The sequence below is a fragment of the Diabrotica undecimpunctata genome, chromosome 4 (genome assembly GCF_040954645.1).
Source record: "Diabrotica undecimpunctata isolate CICGRU chromosome 4, icDiaUnde3, whole genome shotgun sequence".
Lineage (NCBI taxonomy): Eukaryota > Metazoa > Arthropoda > Insecta > Coleoptera > Chrysomelidae > Diabrotica > Diabrotica undecimpunctata.
In genome coordinates this window covers 160,508,774-160,532,792 of record NC_092806.1, presented here as the reverse complement: position 1 = coordinate 160,532,792, position 24,019 = coordinate 160,508,774, and the positions used below count along the sequence as shown (strand labels likewise).

The window sequence follows — 24,019 nt, the reverse complement described above, 5'->3', positions numbered from 1 at the left end:
AAGTGATATTTTAGATTAGCTAGTGATTTTTGTCGATGGATTACAACTCTTCTCGGGATAAGATGGGTGTTGCGAGGGAAAGAAAATTTGGAGAAGGACCAGGCGTGTATCATCGTTTCAAACCACCAAAGTTCTTTAGATATTATGGGTAAGTACGTATTTTATTTAAAGAAACATGTAGTATGATTAACAATAAAATAATATGCAGAACACTTTTTAATTTAACTATTCAATTAATTAAGAGTTTTTTAACATTTCCTTCAATATTTTCTTTAAAAATGCGTGTTATTAGCTCTCTCTGAATAATCATGTCCTTTAATAAGATGATAAATGTTTTATTTTGCTTTAAAGCTGCTACAGCTATATTCGTAAGAAAGTCTTAAGCTTATTACTGATAACAAGATTTTCTTAAAACCTTCAGTCAATAATTCAATCAGTCGATGTCTAATAAATTTGTTTAGTAATGTAACTGATAAGAACAATATCTTTAAATCAAATAACGGGAATTATTGTATAACTAAGTCATTTATTGACGAAGACATGGAATAAAATATTTTTGTCTAGTGGCACGAAGTATGTCTATCAGAAGGTCACACAAGATTATGAGAATTATCTTTCGTATTTGAGGTGATTTATTTTATAATTGTGTTGTATCCTTTGGTATACTTAAGTATCCATATACAGAGTGTTTCATCAGACGGTGTATTTAACTGACGTCTGAGAATATTTCGATTTGGAGTCAGAAAATTTTGCAGTTTTGCATTTATATAGTAATATTTCCGAGTCCCATTATTAAATACCGTAAATCATTCGGTCATTTTTGAAAATTCAATAAAGATATGCTTATACAAACAGCGAAATACTCAAAAAAAAACGCTGATATTTTGCGTTTTTTTTTCACTTTGTGAGGAATTTTAAAAGAGAGAAATATATTTTCATACATGGCGAAAGGAGTAATTTATAGACGCATTAGATAAAATTTGTTTACAAGAAAGATGATATCAGGCCACCTCGCTTCCCCGACTTAATGCCTCTTAATTTTTTCAAAAGGAGAGTTCCATGAAAAATGAAAACATAACAATCTAGTAAGAGTGCGGTTCACATACGAAAATCTACTTATAAAAGTCCTCCATTATTTATATGTATTAAAAATTTAATGTTTCTAATTAAAAATTTCTCATCTTATTTCTTTATTTATTGCAACTTAGACAGTACTGCATTCTAAGTAAATAGGCTAGGAAAGCACTCATTTCCTATGTTACATCCCATAAGAAAACGCTTAGGTTAATTCTGCTCATTTATGGCTCCTTTCAAGGTAACTCTTAAATAGCTCGACGCATCGCAACGCATGGGGCGTCGTTGAAAAGCGGAGTGGTCAGTAAGTCCGATTATGTAAAAAAGTTACGTTTCACGTTACATTTAGTGTCAAAACGTCACATAATATATCATAAAGCCACTTAAAAATTTACTTTTTACGTCAAATATCGTGTATTATGCCAAAAAGTCACGTTTTGTGCTAAAACATCAGGTAATTGTACGTTTTACGTCACTTATTATATCAATAGTGTCGAAACTTTGACATTGACAGCTATAACTTCTAAAACGCTGCAAATAGCTCAGAGGAAAATGGAAAGATCAATGCTGAGTATATCGCTTCGTGACTGAGTTAGAAATGAAGACTTAAGAAGAAGAACAAGAGTTACCGATGTAATTTTTCGAATTGCCACACTGAAATGGAACACGTCGCCTGAATCCGTGATGAAAGTTGGACCAAAAGATTGCTTGAGTGGACTGACTGAGTGGAGAGCTTGTTGGACTGACGATCTCAAGAAACTGCCAAGAAATTATATGAAAAGTGCTCAAGATGAGCACAATGGACAAAAATGAGGGAGGCCTATGTCCAGCAGTGGACTCAAAGGGCTGGGTGATGATCATGATAATTAGGAGACCTGCGTTTTTGACCTCGGCGACTATCTTTAAATCGATTTGCACTGTTGGAAATACCTAGTAAATCCAATAAAACGGACTGTTTACGTAGAACTTAGGTATAGAGGTCGTGGCATATTATCATGCACGTTGCGTTTCCAGCACATAGCGTTTAGTTTCCGAAAAATATAATTTAAATGGTTTTAAATATGAACAACGCACACTGACCGGAACATAGCGTTTCAGACACTTAACGTTCCCGTTCAGTATATTCGAAAACAATATTTTACTGATGCCGACGGCTACGTAACGAGTCGTAACCGGTTGGTAAGGATAATGTGAATTAGATGTCCGTCGTTTTCCCCTCGTTGTTTATTTAGGTATTTGTTTGATTTTGATACAGAGTATTTAAAAAAATAATTTTTGAGGCTATTTTGTCATTTATGCATGTGTTTTTATTGCTTTGTGACAATTAATCACGGAAGTGATAAACAATTAGGACTTTTGTACGAAAGTGATACCTCTTCTTTTTAAAAATACTTCGTAAAATGTAGTATTTTGTTTTTTAACGGAACAGTGGAACACTCCGGACAGTGTGCGTTTTTTAACTGAAGGTGAAATTAAATTTAAAACATATTTAAACTGAATCCTGTTCATTATAAAATATCCATAATATTTTTCATCGTCATCAATTAATTCTCTGTATAAAGTCCAGTATTCACCTTCCTTCTTCCTTTCTGTTACCATTGGATGTACTTCAAACCTTCTTTTTAACACAGTTTTTCATTCTTCATCGTTAAGTAGAAGAGCAATTGCACATAATTTTTGTCGAGAAAAGCGAGATCATATCTTCACCGAACCAAACTGAAACGTTCTATGTATGAAAATGTGAACGCGCACGTGCCGGAAACTATACGTGCACGATAATATGTCGCGACCTTAAATCGGCGAACCGTCAAAGCTGTTCAATAATTGGTATATCTTGAAGCTCTTGTCAAAAAATGATATGAACAACGAAATCAAGTAATATCTCCGGTTTGAAAATTGATGTTAAAAAACTTGTCGAAAGTAACCCTTCTTGGACGGTGTGGAAGCAGATCTACAGGTAACGGGAAAAAGGATAATGGTTAAGATTGGTTTTGAATAGGGAACGCTGGAAGGATTTTTTAAAGTAGTCTAATGCTAATCAAGGGCTGTAGAGCTATAAAGGAGAAATACACAAAAATAAACTTCCAGTTTGACTTTTTTCGTTCATAGAATAGTTGATATTCAATGAAAAAGTGTTTACTTTTAAGAAATATATAGGCACTAAACGAGACCATTTACAAATATATTTTTTATTAAAAATTAGGATTAAAAGATATAAAAACAAAATCAATAAAAATCATAATCTTGGTTAAAAAACCATATCTTGGTTAAATTTTATCAAAAAAAAAAACACTTCCAAAATAATCAGTTTAAAGGAAATTACGTCAACTTTTTTATTTTCGAAACATTATATAAATACCTATCTTTTCTAAAAAAAGATATGGATAAAAATAATTGAACTAAAAAAAAGTGAATTGTTTGTTTTTTTTTATTTATTTTATACCAAAATTATTTTTTTGTTCTTTAGAAGATGGGAAATTCAACTTTCTATCAAAAATCTTTCTACGTGTATGCTTAGATTATGAGTTATTAAAAAAACTGAAGTAATAACAAATACAGGGTGAGTTTTTAGTGCGACATGGTCGATATCCATTCAGTGGCGGATCCAGAAATTTTGGTCAGGGGGGGTCATGAGTCTTAAGGGTGATTTTGATATAGGATTTAGATTTTTGCACCTTTACTATTGATATGATTTGTGCCTCACCTAAGGGAATCATTTTCTCAATAATTATTTTAGGCGATATATTAAACCAATGAGAAGTTATTAAAACACAAATACCTTACGGGTGCTAAGAAGGGTACAACATTAAGGGGTCTTAAACTTAAACAAAAAATAATAATTTAAACCCACATACTCTATGACAGTAAAATCAAGTGTACAAGACTATTAAACCAAAGGAAAGTTATTAAAATATAAATACTGAAAAATTAAGGACTGCCAATTTAAACTAGGTATTTTAAAGACAATGAATTTAAACCCACCTATCCTATAGCTACAAAATCAAGAACAAACCAAGGATAAATAAGTATAAACCAAAGTTAAGTAATTTAAATGCAATAACTCAATGTAAGTGTAAACATTAATGAATGTATTTAACATTCCTAATAAATTATATCTTAGCGTTGGATATCCGATATCAATTTGTAAAAACATTCATTTATTCCTTATTGCTATACGAAGTGGGAACATGGACTCTCGGAATTACAAGTATGAGGCGTATAGAAGCATTTGAAATGTGTGTTTTTCGAAGAATGCTGAAGATTTCGTGGACAGAGCACGTGACCAATAACGAGGTGCTGAGAAGAATGAGGACTGAGAGAGAACTCATAAATATTGTTAACAACAGAAAAACGAGTTATCTAGGACATATTTACAGAGAAGAAAAATATAACTTTCTACGACTCATAATAGAAGGGAAAGTAGAAGGAAAAGGTCCAGGAAGAAAAAAATGCTCCTGGTCGAAGAATGTAAGAGACTGGACAGGCATGGACACACATTCGACACTAAGAACAGCTCAAGATAGAGAGAAATTTGCTGTAGTTATAGCCACCCTTCAGCAATGATGAAGAAACCTTAAGAATAAGTGTAAACAGCATTTTATTTAAATTAATTTATTCAACAAAAAATGAAATTCAACTGAAAGCGACGGAAAAGGATTTTTGGAGAAGAGCTGCATTAAGATCTAGAAAAGAAAGGATTACCAACGAACGCATTAGAGAAATAATGAGAATCAAACGAACAATCACAGATGACCTAACAACAAAACAACTTATCTGGTTCGGACACATACAAAGAATGGCTGAACAACGAATACCAAAGGAAATATTAAAATGGCAACCAGAAGGAAAGGGAAAACGAGGTAGACGAGGGAGAAAAAGTTGGCAAAGTAGACAATCAATATAGAACTGAGAGAGAGGTCCATAAAAGAAGACCTATGGAACAACCGGACTAAGTGTCGATTGGAAGTCGGAAAACGGCGGAGAACGTTATAAACTGACAAGTAGTAGTAGTATTCAACAAAAAACATAATATGATTAAGGAATAGTTATTTTTATAATTAGGCATATTAGGCTATAAGTGAGTAAAATATTTTTTTACTCGGTATTTGAAATTTTTCTCACGAATTGTCAGCAACAGCCGGCAACGAGAGGTAAATAAAAGTTCAGTGATTAAAGTACTAAAAGAATAAGATAAGTAAATATATAATTTTATAAAAATGTATTCTTTTCGCCTATCCGATTTATCAAATCGCTCTATGATTGCATCAACATCTAGAAAAATTTCAGGATGCACATTGATGAGTGCTAAACCAGTTAACCTTTCTATTTCTAAGCCAAGTCTTTAGACGCTTAAGCGTAGAATGCTTTGTTGTTGCTGCACTGACTGGCAGTGTAATTAATATTTGCAGAAATATTCTGATATTTGGATACATATGAATATCGCAGTTTTCTAATACTTCTAAAAACAATCTGGAAGTTTTCCATTATTTTGCACGACTCTTTTCCACTTTTGCATCCACAGTGAAAACTCTTGTTCTACTGTGGAATATGCATTAAGTAGTTGGTTCAATAATATTCTGGTTTCTGGTGTCTTCGCAAGAGTTAGCAGATTGGTTTTGACGACAGGTTCGACGAGAAACTATACGAGCCTCTGGCACTCAAATGACGAATTGACAAAATTTGAAAATCGCGTAACTCTGAATTCGTGGAAGTCTTAGTCGAGGTATTACTGTATTTAGAATTGTTGATTTTTTTAAAGAGCAATTTAAAAAGGCTTCCATATAATTCTACACTTACCCCTAGAATAAATGAGTTTGAATCATTTCAACTCTTGACTTCCTGCTTATAGGGTTGATGGGTTTTAAATAATTTTTTTAGGATTATTTGATTGATATTTAATTTTGTTTTGGGGGTGGTCATGACCCCCGTGACCCCCCCCCTTGGATCCGCCACTGTATCCATTATGGTACCAAAGAATATAGACGCTTATATTCTTAACCGTCTATATTCTTTGATGGTACTTACAGAATATCAAATTTAGGAAAATGTAGGCAATGATATTCTCCATGCTTGGACAATATGAACCCTGCATATTTTCTTCTTCTAATTGTACCTATCTTCTAGAGATGTTGGCGACCACATTGACCCATCTTATTCTATTCACAGCAGCTCGAAATAAACTGACAATATGCAACCCTGTCTAACTCCTTTTTCGACTGTGAAGATCTCGGACAGTTCATTTTCTAATCGCACTGTTGCTTTTTTTTTTGGAGATATAAGTTTGAGATCAGTCTTATATCCTTACCATCGAGTCCTGATGTTTTTAGGATATCGATTAGTTTCCCATGTGGGACTTTATCAAATGCCTTCTCGAAATCAATGAAACATGCATACACATCGCAGTTGACATCCCTGGCTCTCTGTATTACAACTTGCAAACTAAAAAGTGCTTCCCTCGTTCCGAGGCCTGCTCTGAATCCAAATTGAACTTCACTCAGGGGTCGTCTAATTTGGTGTATATGCGCGAGTGAATGATAGTAAGGAGTACTTTAAGTACATGGCTCATTAAGCTAATTAATCTATGTTCTTTACATTTTCTGCATATATTCTTTCCATCTTCGTAATTTAACTTCAATGGTAGTCAAAATCTGGCCTTTGATGTCTACAACTATGCCTGAATTGCGTTGTTTTCTGGTATTCTGTATTCTGGTATCTGTATATTTTCACATATATATATATATATATATATATATATATATATATATATATATATATACAAAACTCAAATATTTGGGTGTGCAGCGGAAGATAGGACAAAGAAGTACTCTTTTTAGTTAACCAAGCTTTCGCAAATCTTTATTTGCATCATCAGGGTGCTACAATAAACAAAATTAGTACAAAATACAGAAAAGAATTATTCTGCATCTTACACTAATTGAGGTTAGTTGTCGTGATGTTTATTAAATGAAATGTGCAACTCATTTGATCCCTACAAATGATGGCGAAAACTATCCAAAATTGTTTTTAGCCATCATTTGTAGGGATCAAATGAGTTGCACATTTCATTTAATAAACATCACGACAACTAACCTCAATTAGTGTAAGATGCAGAATAATTCTTTTCTGTATTTTGTACTAATTTTGTTTATTGTAGCACCCTGATGATGCAAATAAAGATTTGCGAAAGCTTGGTTAACTAAAAAGAGTACTTCTTTGTCCTATCTTCCGCTGCACACCCAAATATTTGAGTTTTGTATTCTATTTGATCAGCGTTGATGACAAGCGTTTATCGCTTTTTCACTATATATATATATATATATATTGCTCTCGCAATCCGTCTTCTTACAATGTGAACGTTACTTATACAGGGTATTTAACGAGTTATGACCAATTTTTTTTTTTTTTTCGATATCGCAATGAAACAAACACCCTGTATATAAAGAAGGAATACATGAATAATTATTAATTTTCCATAGTCTTCTTCTTCTTCTAATGGCGCTACAACCCTTTGTGAGTCTTGGCCTGCTTAACAATGTTCTTCCATTCTGCCCTGTCGCATACTTTCCTTCGCCACTGCCTGATGTTCATGGTTTTAAGATCCCTCTCTACGTCGTCTATCCATCTTTTACGGGGCCTTCCTCTTGTTCTGTTTCCTTGGGGCTTCCATCTCTGGACTACTTTTACAGCTCGATTATCTGGCATTCTTTCTAGGTGACCAAGCCAGTTAAGTCTTTGTGATTTTACAAATCTGGCAATATCTGCGCTCTGCATTAGTTCATCCAGCTCGTGGTTCATTTTAATTCTCCACGAACTATCGCTGCATTGGGTTGGACCAAATATCTTTCTTATTATTTTGCGCTCAAATATTCTCAGTTGATTTTCATCAGTGGTTGAGAGGGTCCACGTTTCACATCCATATGTGACCACTGGTCTAATTACTGTTTTGTAGATTCTCAGCTTAGACTCACAATTCAGTAACTTACTTTTCATTAAGTCTTTGTATGCATAAAAGCACTTATTACCGCTAAGAATCCGTGCTTGTATTTCTTGACTGATGTTGTTGTTGTCATTTATTATTGAGCCTAGGTAGGGAAAAGTGGAGGCATATTTGTAGGTATGGTTGTCTACCTTCAGATTCTCATGTTCATTCGATTTTGTGCACTCCATATATTTTGTTTTGCTTTCATTTATATATAGACCAAACGTAGCAGCTTCTCGTTTCAGTTCTATAACTTTTTCGCTCAATACCCTTTTGTTGCGGCTTATTATGGCAACATCATCCGCATATGCGCATATTTGCATAGATCTTGTATTAATACAGCCGTTTACATCCAGTTTTCTAACAACAGCTTCTAAAGTTAGATTAAAAAGTGTTGTTGATAAGGCATCCCCTTGTCTAACTCCATTTTCAATATCAAAGGCCTGCGTCATATCTCCATCTATTCTCACCATAGCTTTGGAACCCTCCAGAGTCATTCGTATAAGTTTAACCAACTTATTGGGTATCCCTAACATAGATAGTTGCTTTAACATCTTTTGTCGATCTACTCCATCAAACGCCTGTTTGAAATCGATATACAAGTTGTAAATAAGTATGTTATATTCAACACATTTTTCATGTATACCTCTTAACATATGTATTTGGTCTATAGTTGACCTCTTTGGTCTGAAGCCACATTGGTATTCACCAATAATCTCCTCCGAAAACGATTCCAGGCGGCTATATATAATTCCTGATAATATCTTGTAGATGACATTTAAAACTGTTATGCCCCTATAATTTTTGCAGAGTCGTTTGTCTCCCCCTTTGTACATAGGAAGTATGATTCCCACTTTCCAATCTTCTGGGATGACTTCTAGTGTCCATATGCGGTCTATTAGTTTATGGATACGCCTCCATAGCGCATGTCCACCATTCTTTATCAGTTCTGCAGTTATTCCATCTGTGCCAGGTGCTTTGTTATTTTTTAGATGTTTTATGACGTTTATCGTTTCTTCCAATGTTGGTTGCTCAACTAGTTGTTCTGCTGTGTGGTGAATTATCTCTTCATCTTCGTTTTGTTCTTTTTCTGGGTTTAACAGCTCTTGAAAATGCTCCTTCCACCTTTCCATTATTTCCTCTTTCTCGCTGATAACTGCCCCATTTTTGTCCTTGCAAACTGTTGATCTTGTTATGTATCCTTGGGTGCATTGCTTGATTTCCTTGTAAAATTTTCTAGCCTCTCTTCTGTTATTATAATCTGTAATTTGTTGTATTTTTCTATTCAACATTTCTCTCTTTTTCCTTGTGCATATTTTCTTTGCATCTTTTCTGAGTTCTTCATATGCCTTTCTATTCGATCGGGAATCCCTTTGTAGACATTTCTGTCTAGCTATATTTTTGCTATTTATTACTTGTTGGCAATCTTGGTCAAACCATTCCTCGTTTCTTTGGCTTGAGGTTTCACCTAATGTTTCCTTTGCCATATTTGTAATTGTCGTTTTGATGATATTCCATTCTTCTTCAATGTTGTTTTGTTCTCCTCTTTCATTTAATATTACTTTTATTTTCTGCTGGTACTCATTCTTCTTTTTAGGATTTTTAAACATATTATGTATTCCATTTTCTTTGTTTGGCGCCTTTCTCTTTTCTTACCATTGATATTCTTTGTTTTATCTTCGATATAACCAAGAAATGGTCCGAATCGCAATTTGCACCTCTATATGTTCTAACATCTGTTACGGAGGTTGCCCACCGCTTAGATATTAATATGTGATCAATTTGATTAAATTTATTAGTACCAGGTATCATCCAGGTTCCTTTATGAATATTTTTATGAGGAAAACACGTACTAACAACTCTTAGTTTGTTTGCCATTGCCAACTGTGCCACTCTCATACCGTTGTTGCTGGTAATATCATGTAAACTATGCTTACCAAAGGATTCTGCATATATTTTCTCTTTTCCCAGCTTCGCGTTCATATCACCCAGAACTATAACTGCATCTCTCTTCTGTGCGTTTTCACATTCTACTTGTAGTTGGTCATAGAATTGGTCGGTTACTAGTTCATCTGCTGCTTCTGTTGGGGCATGGATATTAATAATTGTAACATTATGAAATTTGCATAAATTAAATTTGCATTTGTAACATTATGAAATAATATGCAAAATACGTCTAAGGGGAAAATTTCATAAAATTTTCCATAGTATGGTAAACAATATGTTCTAGTTTTCAAACTAAGTTTAACAGAAATCATTGACGAGTATTCGTATACAGGATGAACTACAAAAGATAATTTCGATTTTCTCATATTTTTTAAATGTACAACCCTATATTTTATTTTTTCAAAATATTTCATTTATGATACTCTTTCATTGTTATGAAGAATTTCCTGTACCTAAACTCATTACTTTCTAAAATATAACAATTTTCAATTGAAGGTGACTCGTCTACAAATTGAACTGGGAGCTAACGGCAACAATGTTAAATGCCAGAAGTAAATTCTTACCGGGGTCATTTTTATTGTGTATACTTCGCCAATGTGGATAAGTTAAAAGTAAGATGGCTCCATAAAATTTGTCCCAGTAACAATATACCTTCTACATACCGGTGTGATTCACGAGCGAATAGTTGAACAAGTTCGTTGAATACATTGAAACATCGGTAAACTTATCAACACTTCGCTGGTTTATATATTTACGTCTTTGGAAAGAGTGGGAATAGGAGAAATAGTTTATTCGTTCGGTTTCTTTATCAGCAAGAGTCCATAGGCGTGTTGTGTTCTGTTTCTTGTAAATGTGACTTTGTTTCATACTTATTAAATATACTTTATTATATTTATTAACTGTAAAATAGTTTTTGAGGTAAGTAAACAACAGACAAACAGCAGGATAATATGATTGATGTTTATTCTTTTTATAGCATTAAGATGGACCCCGTAGCGGGGCCAAGTAATGTACAAAGAAAGAGGAAGTTTATGTCGGTAGAAGTAGAAGAAAAGCAGATGGTCTGTAGAGTGTATGAAAATGTATAGTGGAAGCTGTAGCTCGGTGTTCATTTTTAACGGGAGTATCCTTTTTGACAATTGAACGCGTTATACGTGAAAAAAGGCGACTGGGATTGTGCAATCTCCAAAAGTACATGGTCGTGATAGAAAAAAAATTGAATGGGACGAGTACTAGCAAAAATTTTTACGTACTGCTATTCATTCTTTTTTGAGAATAAAGCGCCAAAACTCGAATCCATGAGGATAAAGGTAATGGAGAATCATCTCATTCCAAAAATTAGTAAAGACACGTTAAGGTTAATAATAAAAGGAGATTTAAAATTTATATATGCCAAATGATCCCATAAATCTATCTTAATAGAAAGAGAAGATTTAGTTTTATTGCGACAAAAATATCTTCTAGAGAGTTTCGTTCTGTCCACAAAAAATGTATTATCTGGACGAAACGTGGGTGAATGCTGGTCACACAGTATCTAAGATCTGGCAAGATACTACTGTAATGAGTTATCGTCAAGCATTTGGGGACGGTTTATGAACAGGGTTATGACGACCAACGGGTAAAGGGCAACGACTGATTGTTGCCCATATAGGTAGTGAGAGTGGCTTGCAGACGATAATGTACTAATTTTTTTAGTCACCGAGGGTGATTATCACGAAGACATGGACGCCCAATCCTTTGAAAAAATTGTTTGAATCCCTTCTTTCAAGAATCGTGTCAAATTCGGTAAACGCTTCTTATCACAGCCGATTAATAAAACAACTATCAACTATGGCCACCAGAAAAGCAGACATGCAGAGTTGGTTAGGGCAAAAATCCATTTTCCGAGGACATGGTTAAGGCTGAGCTTATAAGTGTCATTAGACATGGTGTAGATACAATGGCTCGTGATAGAGGCATCACCATTTGAGACTTCCCCTTAACATTTCGAGTTAAATCCGATAGAATTAATCTGGGCTCAAGTAAAGGGTTACGTAGCTCGTGAAAACGTGACGTACAACATTTTTGATGTCCAACGGTTGTTAGGACTCACAATGGAATGGGCAAGAAGATTGGGCTAATGCCGTATTTAAAATGTGGAGAAACCAGAACAATATACAATGAATGTAACAATTAATGTGATATTAAGGAAATAATTCTAAAGTAAATGTACAAAATGTCCATACAAAAATTATATAGGTCAAACAAATCGTAGAATCTAAAATAGGATTTATGAACATTCGATTTCTTCGCTCTAGGTCAACACCACCTTCATACAGGCCACAAAATTGATAATTGATAATTGAAAACTCCAGTACCATAGCTCTCATCTGCTTCTATAAACCAAGAATTAACCGAGAAGCCATAGAAATTGAAAGAAGGCCAAATTGTCTCAATAAAAGAGATGACGGAATCCGGCTACCTTTGACATGGAGACCTCTTATAAAGAAAATATCGTCTTCTCGACCCTCCAATCAAAATCCTGCCGTCAGAAATGTTCCCGCCAACCTTCACCCAAACCACGTCACCATCGACGGTATAAATGCTGTTCCCAGTAGCAGTAATGCATTGATTAGTGATTAGTGTAGTAGTGTCTAATCGACGTGGTTCAAACTGGAAGCCTGTCGGTGAGTTTAATATTAATTCTTGTAATATTATTAATCTTAGGTTTAGGTTAAATCAGTGTAATTAATTAATATATGAACAAGACGTGATAGTTTCTTAAATATTTTGAAAAGTTCAATCTGTAATATATAGAACTATATCGAATATTCCTCGTATACTAAACATACATCCATCACTTTCAACACAACTTCCTTACCACAATAGCGCAATACACGGGCTAGCCAAATTCTAGAGCTAAATTTAAACACAATTATATTTTTGTTTAGGCATTTCGGGATCACTAATTACGTGTATCCACTTCTATTCGTCCTTGACCTTTAACTTTTATTGTTAATTTGATTATTAAGAAGAATTTGCAAACTTTTCACTTGAATTGATATTATTAGAGACATGCTTTATCTTATTTTTGAGTGGGTTGTCACCGACTTCGTTTATAAGGCACGTGGATGGCTTACGAATTCTTCTTAAGTACTTAAAATTTTACAATCAAATAAAAAAAAAGCTCTTATAAATGTTGTAGTGACACACGGTGTTACATTATCAACTTTTGAGACTATTTACATGAAGAGAAAACGAATCATTCCAATGATTGAAGAGTATAGAAAATTTGGAAATTTCGTAAATTGGTTCAAATCATTTAAAGTCTTCTTTAGTTAATGCAGATGGTGTCTAATATTGGAAACCAAAGTAGCGTAAATTCTAGATGAGAAATTTCACTCAAAACGGCACGACGATATCGCACCATCAGTAATTTTTTAAATATTTTCTCGATGCCTTCAATTCATCAGTTAATATTGTATTTCCACCAGATTTGGATATCTTGGCACTTAAATTTTTTAATTTATTTTTGAGTGAAATTATGCTAGGCTAAGGATACCCATAAAGAGAGTTTTTAGTTTGCAGAAAATCTAGCGTATTTGCTAGTGGCTTAGAGGGTTTTCAGACGAGGATACTGTATGCGAGATACTGTATGCGAGATACAGAATTTTCGATGGCGGCTGTATCAGATTCACGGGCATGCTCGTCAGTATGAAAATAGTAGCAGTGCAGTGCGGTTATATTTTTGGATTATGGATGTAGAAGAGTGTATTATGCTGTGGTACATATTAAATAAAAAGAAACTGAAAAGACGACGTAATTTGTGGGTTCATCCTATTGTAGAATTAAGAGAAACCAAGGGAACGTATAGTTCGCTGTATCAAGATTTATTGCAAGATCCATCGAAGTTTTTTAATTATTTTCGAATGTCTGTGAAGTCGTTTGAAGAACTTCATAAAATTTTGGAAATTCAATTGAGTAAAAAAGACACAACTATGCGTAGAATTATTTCATCAAAAGAACGACTTTCTATGACTTTTTAAAGTTAAAGTCTATGACTTAAATTTAAAATAAATATGTGTACTTATCTCCAATTTGTAAATTGTTTACCTCGCCCTAAATAAAAAATGACCGTATTCCTTTCACAATAATGTAGTTTGATATTCGTTAAATAATCAAAATTCCAATTAGCAAACTTTTAAAACTAAACTGTATACGTATGAAACAAAATATTAAACTATTCTACTATGTATTTATAATAAAAACATGTTTATTTCTTACCATATTTATTTTGCTGTACTGCAGTCATGGCCTCAAAATTGTCGCTTAGAATTTTCGACCCAGCACTGCTGCTTTTTATTTCTATTGCAGTAATCTGGCGATGCTGTATCCCATAGACAGGAATATGATTGTACCAAACAAATAAATTTGTCACTATCAAATACAGTACGCTCCATTATTTAACTATATTCAGAAAACACCGTCTTTCTTTCGTTGCTCATTCACAATATTCGACAGAAAATCGCGCGTCTATGGAATGTGGTGCAAAAGTATTCGTGTCTGAAAGCGTTCATTTAACGTAATGTTTCTTCTGTATCTGGGATACGCATTCAGTCGTCGGCGACAGGAAGGTCCGAGATACTGAATTCGGTATTTCGCATACTGTATCTCTCGCGCGTCTCGTGTGAAAAGCTCCATTTGAGTCTATGTAATATCTGCATCTCGGATACGCGTATCTCGGATACAGTATCCTCGTCTGAAAGGGGGCTTAGTCTTTCGAAGTTTTATTCAAGGTACAAGGCAGTTCATTTTAATTAAAGTAAAAACATTGAAATTAATCAATGATTGTAAATTTGAACTACGTATATGCCTTAAAACTTTTCATTGGAAGAAAATAGAAATAAGAGTTTCAATGGATCTAGAGCTCTAGGAATCAACAGCAAATCTAATGTTATCAAAATACACAGATTTCAATCAAAAGTTCTACGAACAATCGCTAATGCCACTTGGTATGTCCACAACAATATTTTGCTTAGAGATCTGCAGGTAGTAAAATTCCCTGAAGAGTTAAAAAAAATCTGAACAATATCAAGATGGCTAGGCGTGTATCCTAATACCCTGACATACAATCTTCTCAACAACAACAAGCGAAGAAATTGAAGAGATATGATCTCTCGACCTATCTAACCTAACCGATCAAGATAGTGCACAAAGTTGTGGAAGCAAGGTACACCTTCAACGGTGACAACCATTGTGTTTTGAGCCGTTTTTAGTAATAATTTTAATCATTGTTTTTATTGTGAAACAGATTTTAAAATTTCTTAGATGTCAATAAACAAAAATTCGTTGTAAATTGCAAGTACAAGACAAGAAGTATCTGAAAATCGACATTAAGTTCCAATTACGTACCATTATTATTTTACAGAACATTTATGGAAGTATGTAAACAATTTGCGTAATACGGATTATGTGATTATCTGTTGGATAGATAAGTGAACAAACCAATAAAAGTATATGACGAAATTATATAGTACCTACCAAAGATAACGATTTATCCTCGGTACGTTTGTATCGAAAAATTGTTAAAGCAACTTTTAGAAGAAGTGATGTTACTTTTTCGGAAATATTGAGTGCAGAAGATTGTCACAAGCACGGTGTAAGACACATTAACTTCTGTTTGTAGATGTTTTCTATTATACGTTTTGTCGCTCTTTAGTTTTGTGTTTTCTCGTCTTATAATTGAGCCAAAATAACGATATTGTAAAACATATCGACACCTGCTATGAATAACATTGTAACTCCACTAACAATGTTTTTCAACTATGGCTTAAATGACATCTATAAAGGAAAACCTTTATTTTGGTCTAACAACTCCTATCCTATCTTATGTAAATATAAAGTTATATAACAAAATAACCTCATTATAAGTGCTCACTTGGTAGTAATCACTTGGTAGAAAAAACGTTGTAACCATTGTTGCAATATTGAAAATTTTTATTATTGATGAATATTTTTTATAAAACCTTGTAATATTGTATACAATGTTTTTCTCGAAAAAATTATTGAGTAAGTTTTTGTAACTTCGATTTTCAGAACGACTGTAACTGTTATTTCTTTAAAACAGTTTTACAAATAATTGTATGATTTATTAATCTTGAAGTGATAAATATGAAGAAAATTTTGGAAACAATCTTGAAGAATTTTAGGCCGTTTCTTTCTACGACTTATTAATTTCTTATTAAATCGACAATCTTAATTATCCATCAACAGGATAACAAATATCATTTGTAGGAGTATATATACTTAGTTCAACAACACAGTTAAAATATACAAAGGTCACTTAATAAGTAATTAAAAGTGATCAAGTAAACAAAGCTGATCAATTGTGACAAAACTCATGAATTATGCACAACAAATAACGATAATGAACGTTTTAGGACGATTAATTATCACTTGACATGACATAAAATTAAAATACGAACGTATTTAATCAATTTGTCGGTGTGACGTCAGCGAATGTGATAATTTTCACTTTCATCCTTCGGTCTATGACAATAAATTATATTTAAATTTACAGTACAGTAAGAGATCTACTTATTTACGAAATATTTTTATTCATTATATTATAATATAAAATAAAAATATTTTTCTTGACTAAAATGAATTGATGTAAGTCAGTAAGTTAACGTGAAATACAGCGATATTACCTTGTAATTTTTTTTCGATAAATACTTTTTGAGTTATTTCTGAAGATCCGTCTGAAAAAGTAGTTTTTATTTATAAAAATGAACATTTTCACTCGCAAATAACTCAAAAAGTATTGACTTCGTGAAAATACTCTATAGAATAAAAGTTGCTTAGAATTATTCAATTTATCCATTTCCGCACTTATTTTAAACGTATATTTTTTCACCCCCGAGAAGGAGTGGTTTTCACCCCCCAAGTATAAGCAACACTGGGCTCGAGTCCAAAAGTGGAGTAGGTGGTAAGAGTAACCCAGGGGGTTTTGGGCACTATTCCGACACTGTTTCTCACAAATTTTAAATACTCAAAATGGAGGTAGGATACAAAAAAAATTCGGTGCCCAACCAAAACTCCCCACAGGAAAATTCTAGGTGCGCCAATGGGCAAGAGGAACCAAATTTTCAAGCAATCCGTCTTGACGAGGAAAATTACACTCCAAAACGGTCATAAATTCGTTGTCCTCTTTCTCGCGTTAGTCGTCGTAATGAAATCATTCTTGTTCCGAGGCATAATCCTGTTTCTATGAGCTGTATGGTTTCAAAGTCTATCAGTAGGTTGCTAACCTGGCTGTAGACCCCCTCCTCCTTTATCCGGGCTTCGGACCGGCAACAATTCTGTCTCGATCCACCCAACTAAAACACATAAAAATAAACAACTAAAAACACATAGAAAAGGATACGTGGATTGATTACCTAAAAAAGCTCTATGCAGAGGAAGAACAAACGACGCTAAAACCGGAAACACCAGAAATTACCACAAATGAAGATCTTAATTTAAATGTACAGGAAGTTCAAAAAATACTTGAAAACCTGAAGAACAGAAAAGCAGCAGGTAAAGACGACATACCAAACGAATTACTGAAATATTGTGGAGCAACAATGACAGAACAAAACATCATTAATTAGTAAAATTATAAAACACAATAAAATACCAGAAGAACGGAGAACGAGCGAACTAATTCTACTATTCAAAAAAATAGATAAAACCAGCCAGAAAACTACAGAGGTATTTAACTAGTTAAATCGTACGCTATAACTTACAACTAAAATTTTACAAGTGCTAATAAATCAGAGGATAAGTTTAGCAGATGAACAACAGGGTTTTCGTAGTGGAAGATCGTGTACAGATTACAGATGCAATATTCGTTATAAAGCAAATTACTGAGAAATCACTAGAGTATAATAGACCAGCATTTCTGTGTCTGATTGACCTAAAGAAAGCGTTTGACAAAGTAAGACTCAAAGATGTAATCCATCTTCTGTATAATAGAGAAGTTCACCTAAATACTATAAAAACTATCGAAAACATCTACCAAAACAACAAAATTCAAGTCAGAATAGATGGCCAACTTACAGAACCTATAGAAATCGGCAGCGGAATAAGACAAGGGGATTCATTGAGCCCAATGTTCTTCAATTTGATCATGGATGAAATCATCGAAAGCGTTAACAAAGGAAGAGGGTATCGAATGGGAAACAAAGAAATAAAAATACTCTGTTACGCAGACGACGCAATATTGATAGCCCAAGATGAAGATAGTCTGTAAAGACTGGTCCACAGATTTAACATAAGAGCAAAATGATTTAATATGACAATCACATCTCAGAAAACAATAGTAGTCAGCAAAGAACCAACCAGATGTAAAATAAAAATTGATGGCATCAGTATTGAACAAGTAATGGAAATAAAATACTTTATTTCCTATACTGTCTAGCAGGGCCGCCCAGAGCCAGGCCGGGCCCCGGGGATGAGACCCGGCCGGGCCTCCCCCAAACCCAGTTGAACGAAAATTCCCAAAAATCTGATAACTCATAAACTGGGATATTATGTAATAGTGAACACTCATGCTATTGACACAGGAAGGAAGAAAATTATAATAGTTTTAACAATTAAACTTTGTTTTTAATTATTTACAACATAACTTTTCTTGCAAGTTTTGGATCACGTGGTCGAAATCAAGAGTTTTTGCAAGTTTCGACTCTATGCTTTACAGTCCCAAATCAGATAATCGTTGTTGACCCATAGTAGATCTTAAACAATTCTTAACTAAACAAAGAAGAAGAAGAAAACGATCATTTACTGGAGTACAAAGACTTGCCGCTGACAGTCATATCATTTTTATTAAACTCTTATCCGGTTTTAATGGTTTATACCCTTAACAGTCATTACTGACTAATATTGACTACAGAATTACTTATAGCTTTCTCTTCGTTACAGGCATGTTTCAATTTTGGCGGGTGATGGACAAATGCACAGTTATCGCCAAAAAGGAGCTGCTGTATACCGGACCTTTTGGCCTGGCGGCTTATTTGTGCGGTCTCATTTTTATACCTCGGGTGCACGCCGAAAGAGCGAAGATCATCATGAACGAAGCTGCTCAAAAAATTAAGACTGATAAGGTAAGTGATTGAATTTAAAATTCTTCTTTGCGTGCTGTGATCTATCGAAATGATCAATACTTTTACTTTTCGACCACTTTTGTAGGGAAGGTCGGCGGATTTTTACCAAATTTTATTTTTTGTATCATTGTACCTTAAAAAAATAGCCTATAGCTATTTTTTAGTCCTTTGCGTGTCCCTGGGTCAGAGATATGCCCCTCGAAAGGTTAAAAAATGGCCCTTTTTATCCTATATTTGAAGATCAATATCTCCGAGCCCAGTGAACCGATTTTAACTTCTAAGTTCTTATTATTTATTTTTTTTTTGTTATAGTGTCAACTTTTTGATGGAATAATTTACAAATCCACAAAATATAAATTTTATTTTATAGATCAAGAAGAACGAAAAGAAAACTTACAAAATTTTATGATTTTCATTTAATTGTCAAAATTTAACCAAATAAGCAAAAAATTGTAGAAACAAGTAAATTAAAAACTTTTTAAATACCATTCAAACAAGAATTGGTGAATTACAATAAATTTAGTACATTCGAAGATACAGCTGTTTAAAAATAGTCAGTTTTACGAAAATCGCATTTTTTATTATTTGTAAACTGATAGTACTTTGTCCTGACAATCTCAAAATGTATAAAAATTTAGGTGAAGGTAGTTTTATATGTATGCAATAATGTCTACTTGTTGGTCTTCCTTTCCTGCCTTGATGTTCCAGCACTTCTTCTCAAATAATCCATTTCAACTGCCAACAATCTTCTCTTCAGGTCTGCATTAATTGTCCATACTTCAGAGCCATAACAATAAACTGATTCAACCATGATTTGCCCTATTCTTGTTTTGTTCCTTTTGGAAATGTTGTGATCCCACCATAAGGAGTTCAGACATCCTACAAATTTACGTCCCTGATTAATTCGTGTTTAATTTTGGTTTCTTCCAAACCATTCTTAGCAATGAGTGGACCTAAATATTTAAAATTTTCCACTTGTTTGATTTCCACGTCCTCGTCTATCAACACTTCAAAACTTGCATCTGAATTGATAACTAAGTAAATATTCTGTTTTCTTCATGCTGACTTGTAACCCCCATTTTAAATATTCTCTGTATAGACGCTTTATCGTAAATTCTAGATCATAAGAATCTTGAGCTAGGATGACTTGGTCATACGCAAAGTTCAGGGATAGAAAATGACGAAGTACGTCATTTTCTATGGGGATTCCCATTCCCTGGTAGGGTTTTTCCAATTTTGGAGGGCTGCCTCAATATATAAATTAAACAATAAGGGTGACATACTGCATCCTTGTTTTAGTCATTTAGTTACTTTTATTGGCTCTGATAGTCGATATCCAATTTTTAGGTAAGTAGTGTTATCCCTGTATACTTCTGTGATTATTCCTAAAAGCTATGGACTAATGTCGAGTTGTTGTTAAGCTTGCCACAATTTAAGTCTTGGAACTGTATCATACGCCTTTTTTAGGTCGATAAAGGCTATGTACTTCGGTACCAACTGCTATTCTTTTTTCTATTAATTGTTGGAGTATAAACAAATTAGTCGATCGGATAGCCAAGCGGGCTGGGCGGCTGGCTTCTCCTTCGCTTCAATGCGAGAGATGTCAGTTCAAATCCCCGGCTCGGTGAATAGCAAACAAAAAAGGCTAACGCAGTAGTTTAAAATTCTAAAATGAATCTGCGGCTTAGTCTAGAATATGCTGGTATCTGATCGGCCTATGGTGGAGCAGTACGGCAAGAGATAAGGGCTTGCGGCTAGGTGATACTCCTCCATAGATCCCTACCGGAAGGGCGTGGAACGCCTAAATACCGGGTATATATATATATATATATATATATATATATATATATATATATATAAACAAATTATCAGTGCAATATCAAAGATCAAAAATTCAAACGTCAATAAAATAAACTTATTTTAACCTTCAATTGCGATTTATTCCCATTAAAATAATAATTATCTCTGTCGTTAGCTCGGTTGGTGTTTCTCTTCTTCTTTCTTTCTTTTTAATGACTGCTCGGATGTAATTGTGAACACTATTCCATCCCTCCGTATTTCCCGTCATCTTCACGATCATCTCTCTTACAGTCACAGGTTTCATACCTATTTTTTATACATTCTGTTTCTCTCCACTGTACAACTATGACACTTCAGCATTGTGTACAATCTACCCAGTCCGTTAGGCTCGGGATCAGCATCTTTCTCCACTGAGCAACATCTTCCTTGTTGTTCCACTCTTCTTGCCATCTTTCCATTGATCTTTCCCTTTCTTCTTTTTTTTTATAACTGTTGTCAAATGCTTCCTTCTCCCATAGAGATGTCTCTTTTCTACTGCTAACACATGCAAAGGAACACAACCCGTGATAGTCCACAAGGCCGCTGCAGATACAGTCCTGTAGGCGCATGCTACTCGCAACAGACTCGTTCAGTCTACTTTTTCATAAGCCTAATATTAGGTATCGATATCTAAACATTATGAAAAATATTATTAATTATTGTGTATTAATTATTGTGTATTTATACAATAATAAAATAATTATTGTGTTCTACATATTTAAAGTGGTAATTTAATTATTCAATCGGCGGTTTGGATTTTTTATTATCATTCATATGGATCATCATATTATTTTTTATTATATTTTATTTGGATTTTATTTAGTATTATGTGTGAAAGACAAGTTACATTTTCCTACTATTCTTTATATATTGTTTACTTTATATGCCTTGGGAGGGGGGGGGTTTAACCCCCAAAACCCCCCTGGGTGCGCCACAGGTAGAGTGTGTATAATATTGGTGCTAGAATTGAGCCCTGGGTGACTCCAGCTTGTGAAGTGAATGGTATGGATAGCGTGTTAGCGACTTTGACACGGATTCTCCGATTGGAGAGATAGCAGTGGATTATTTTTACTGTTCGAAGGTCTTCTGGATATCAATAAATGCAGTGTTCAGCTTTGAATCCAAATTGGAAGTTGGGGATAAGAAGATATGCGTCTAGGAATATCTATACATGTATAGTACATCTATATTTTATATTTTTTAATATTATGTGTACATGCAGGTACACCTCCCTGAAAATAATCCTGGCAGCGCCCATGGTTGATACATGCTTTTTAATTTGATGTTTTATTTATTTGCGTGGGCAATTATTGGAAAATAAAAACATACAAGTTTAATTTATATTTTATTGAAAATACAAGAATCAGGGGCGCACCCAGGGGGTTGCTTGAGGGTTAAACCCCCCTCCCCAGGGCACTATTCCGACACTGTTACTCACAAATTTTAAGACCTCAAAATGGAGGTTGTATAAAAAAATAGCATAAAAAAATTTCTGTGTCCAATCAAACCCTCCCTTCCCCCCCGAGGGAAAATCGTAAGTGCGCTACTGACAAGAATAATATATTACGTACCTACTAACTATCCCGCTTCTGTTCTATAAAATATACAAAAACAAACACAAATAAAATATTTACTTAGAAATTGAACAAAGTCTTTATTCCGTTATTAATTATCGACTGATGACAAGGAGTCAACAGTCATAATTTCGGAAATATTGATTTAAGTCCGGCAAATTCAATAAATAAATAATATCACGAGAAAGATTCTTTCGTCAACACTGAATGTTTAAATAATATATAGATAAAATACGAGTATGTTACTTTTAAAGAAAAACGACCTTGATTTTTTGATGATCGTTAAAATTAATTCCATTTTGTCTATTCGTAGTACTATTATAGCTTTGTAATAAACCATAAAAATTATTATTATTGAGTATTATACAGTAACTTACCAAATAAAACTTTAAGTTGTGATTTTTATAAGAATTAGAATCTTATTTTTATAAACAATTCGCTTGTGGTGAAACTAAAACACCCTCTGCTTTCACAAGTTTTCCATCCAGAGCATTCTTCTGCTCAGCGCCGTTCCTAGGATATCTGCCGCCCGGGCCACCCTCCCCAAACCCAACCTTCCTAGAAAGTTTATATAAGCATTTGTAAATCGAAAAGTTAAAATAATTTTACGTTAAAAAATTGTAAAAAGCGTACCTACAGAGTTTATTTAATATAATATAATTTTACAACGTATTTATTATGTTCTACATTATTATACAGGACAGGATATCAACATATCTACTAAAATAAATAATAAATAAATTATACCCACAGTAAACTTTGCTTATCTAGCCTTTTTTAATCCTCAACTGGCGTTGTGGGGTCAGACGGACCCCCAGTACTTTTAAAATCAATGTAAAACTTGCAAATTTAGCATTTGTGCCTGGCCGCGCCATCTACCTTTAAGTTGGTGCACTCGTAAGCCACTCCGATAGGCACGTCAACTGTGATTCAGTATTGCTCTGTAAAGCCAGCGGTAAAGTTCATTTGGGGTCTGTGTGGTACCACGACGCTAATAGTATTTTATTTCTGAAATGGAAGGTTCTTCCAAGTTACAAAGAGCTTGAAAAAAATGTAATATACACCATTTTGTAGCTTTTAAAATAAGCTGAGGCCAGAGTTTTATTTTCCATTTCTTTATTTTTTTTATTTCTCGCCTTTGATCCATTAAGTGTTTCAACATCCTGGTCCATATCATCAATTCGGAGCATGGCAGTGTTTCTGGACAAAAAGATTTGGTCTATCATATGTTTTATGTTTGTGTGTGTGTGTGTGTGTGTGTGTGTGTGTGTGTGTGTGTGTGTGTTTGGTGAGTTGGCTTGGAAACTAGTCCTTTAGCCACAGAATTGTAATGTAAGATATTAGTTTTTAAATAATGTAACCAACTTTAAATAAAAAGTTACATATTAGTTCGTATACTTCTCTACTATCTAAGGAGAGTAAATGGGTGATATTTATGGGAGTCTGAATTTTAAGTTCTGATAGTTTTGAATACAGCTGAT

The 24,019-nt window shown here is 33.9% G+C and overlaps 1 protein-coding gene across 1 annotated transcript in view; it reads left to right on the top strand.

Annotated features, from left to right (window-relative positions):
* Positions 1-24,019, top strand: part of Agpat1 (1-Acylglycerol-3-phosphate O-acyltransferase 1) — a 67,931-nt gene that overhangs the window by 335 nt on the left and 43,577 nt on the right. The window contains exons 2-3 of the mRNA XM_072530827.1: positions 15-148; positions 18,944-19,125. Of these exons, the coding sequence (XP_072386928.1) occupies positions 15-148; positions 18,944-19,125 (316 nt within the window). The remainder of the gene's footprint in view (positions 1-14; positions 149-18,943; positions 19,126-24,019) is intronic.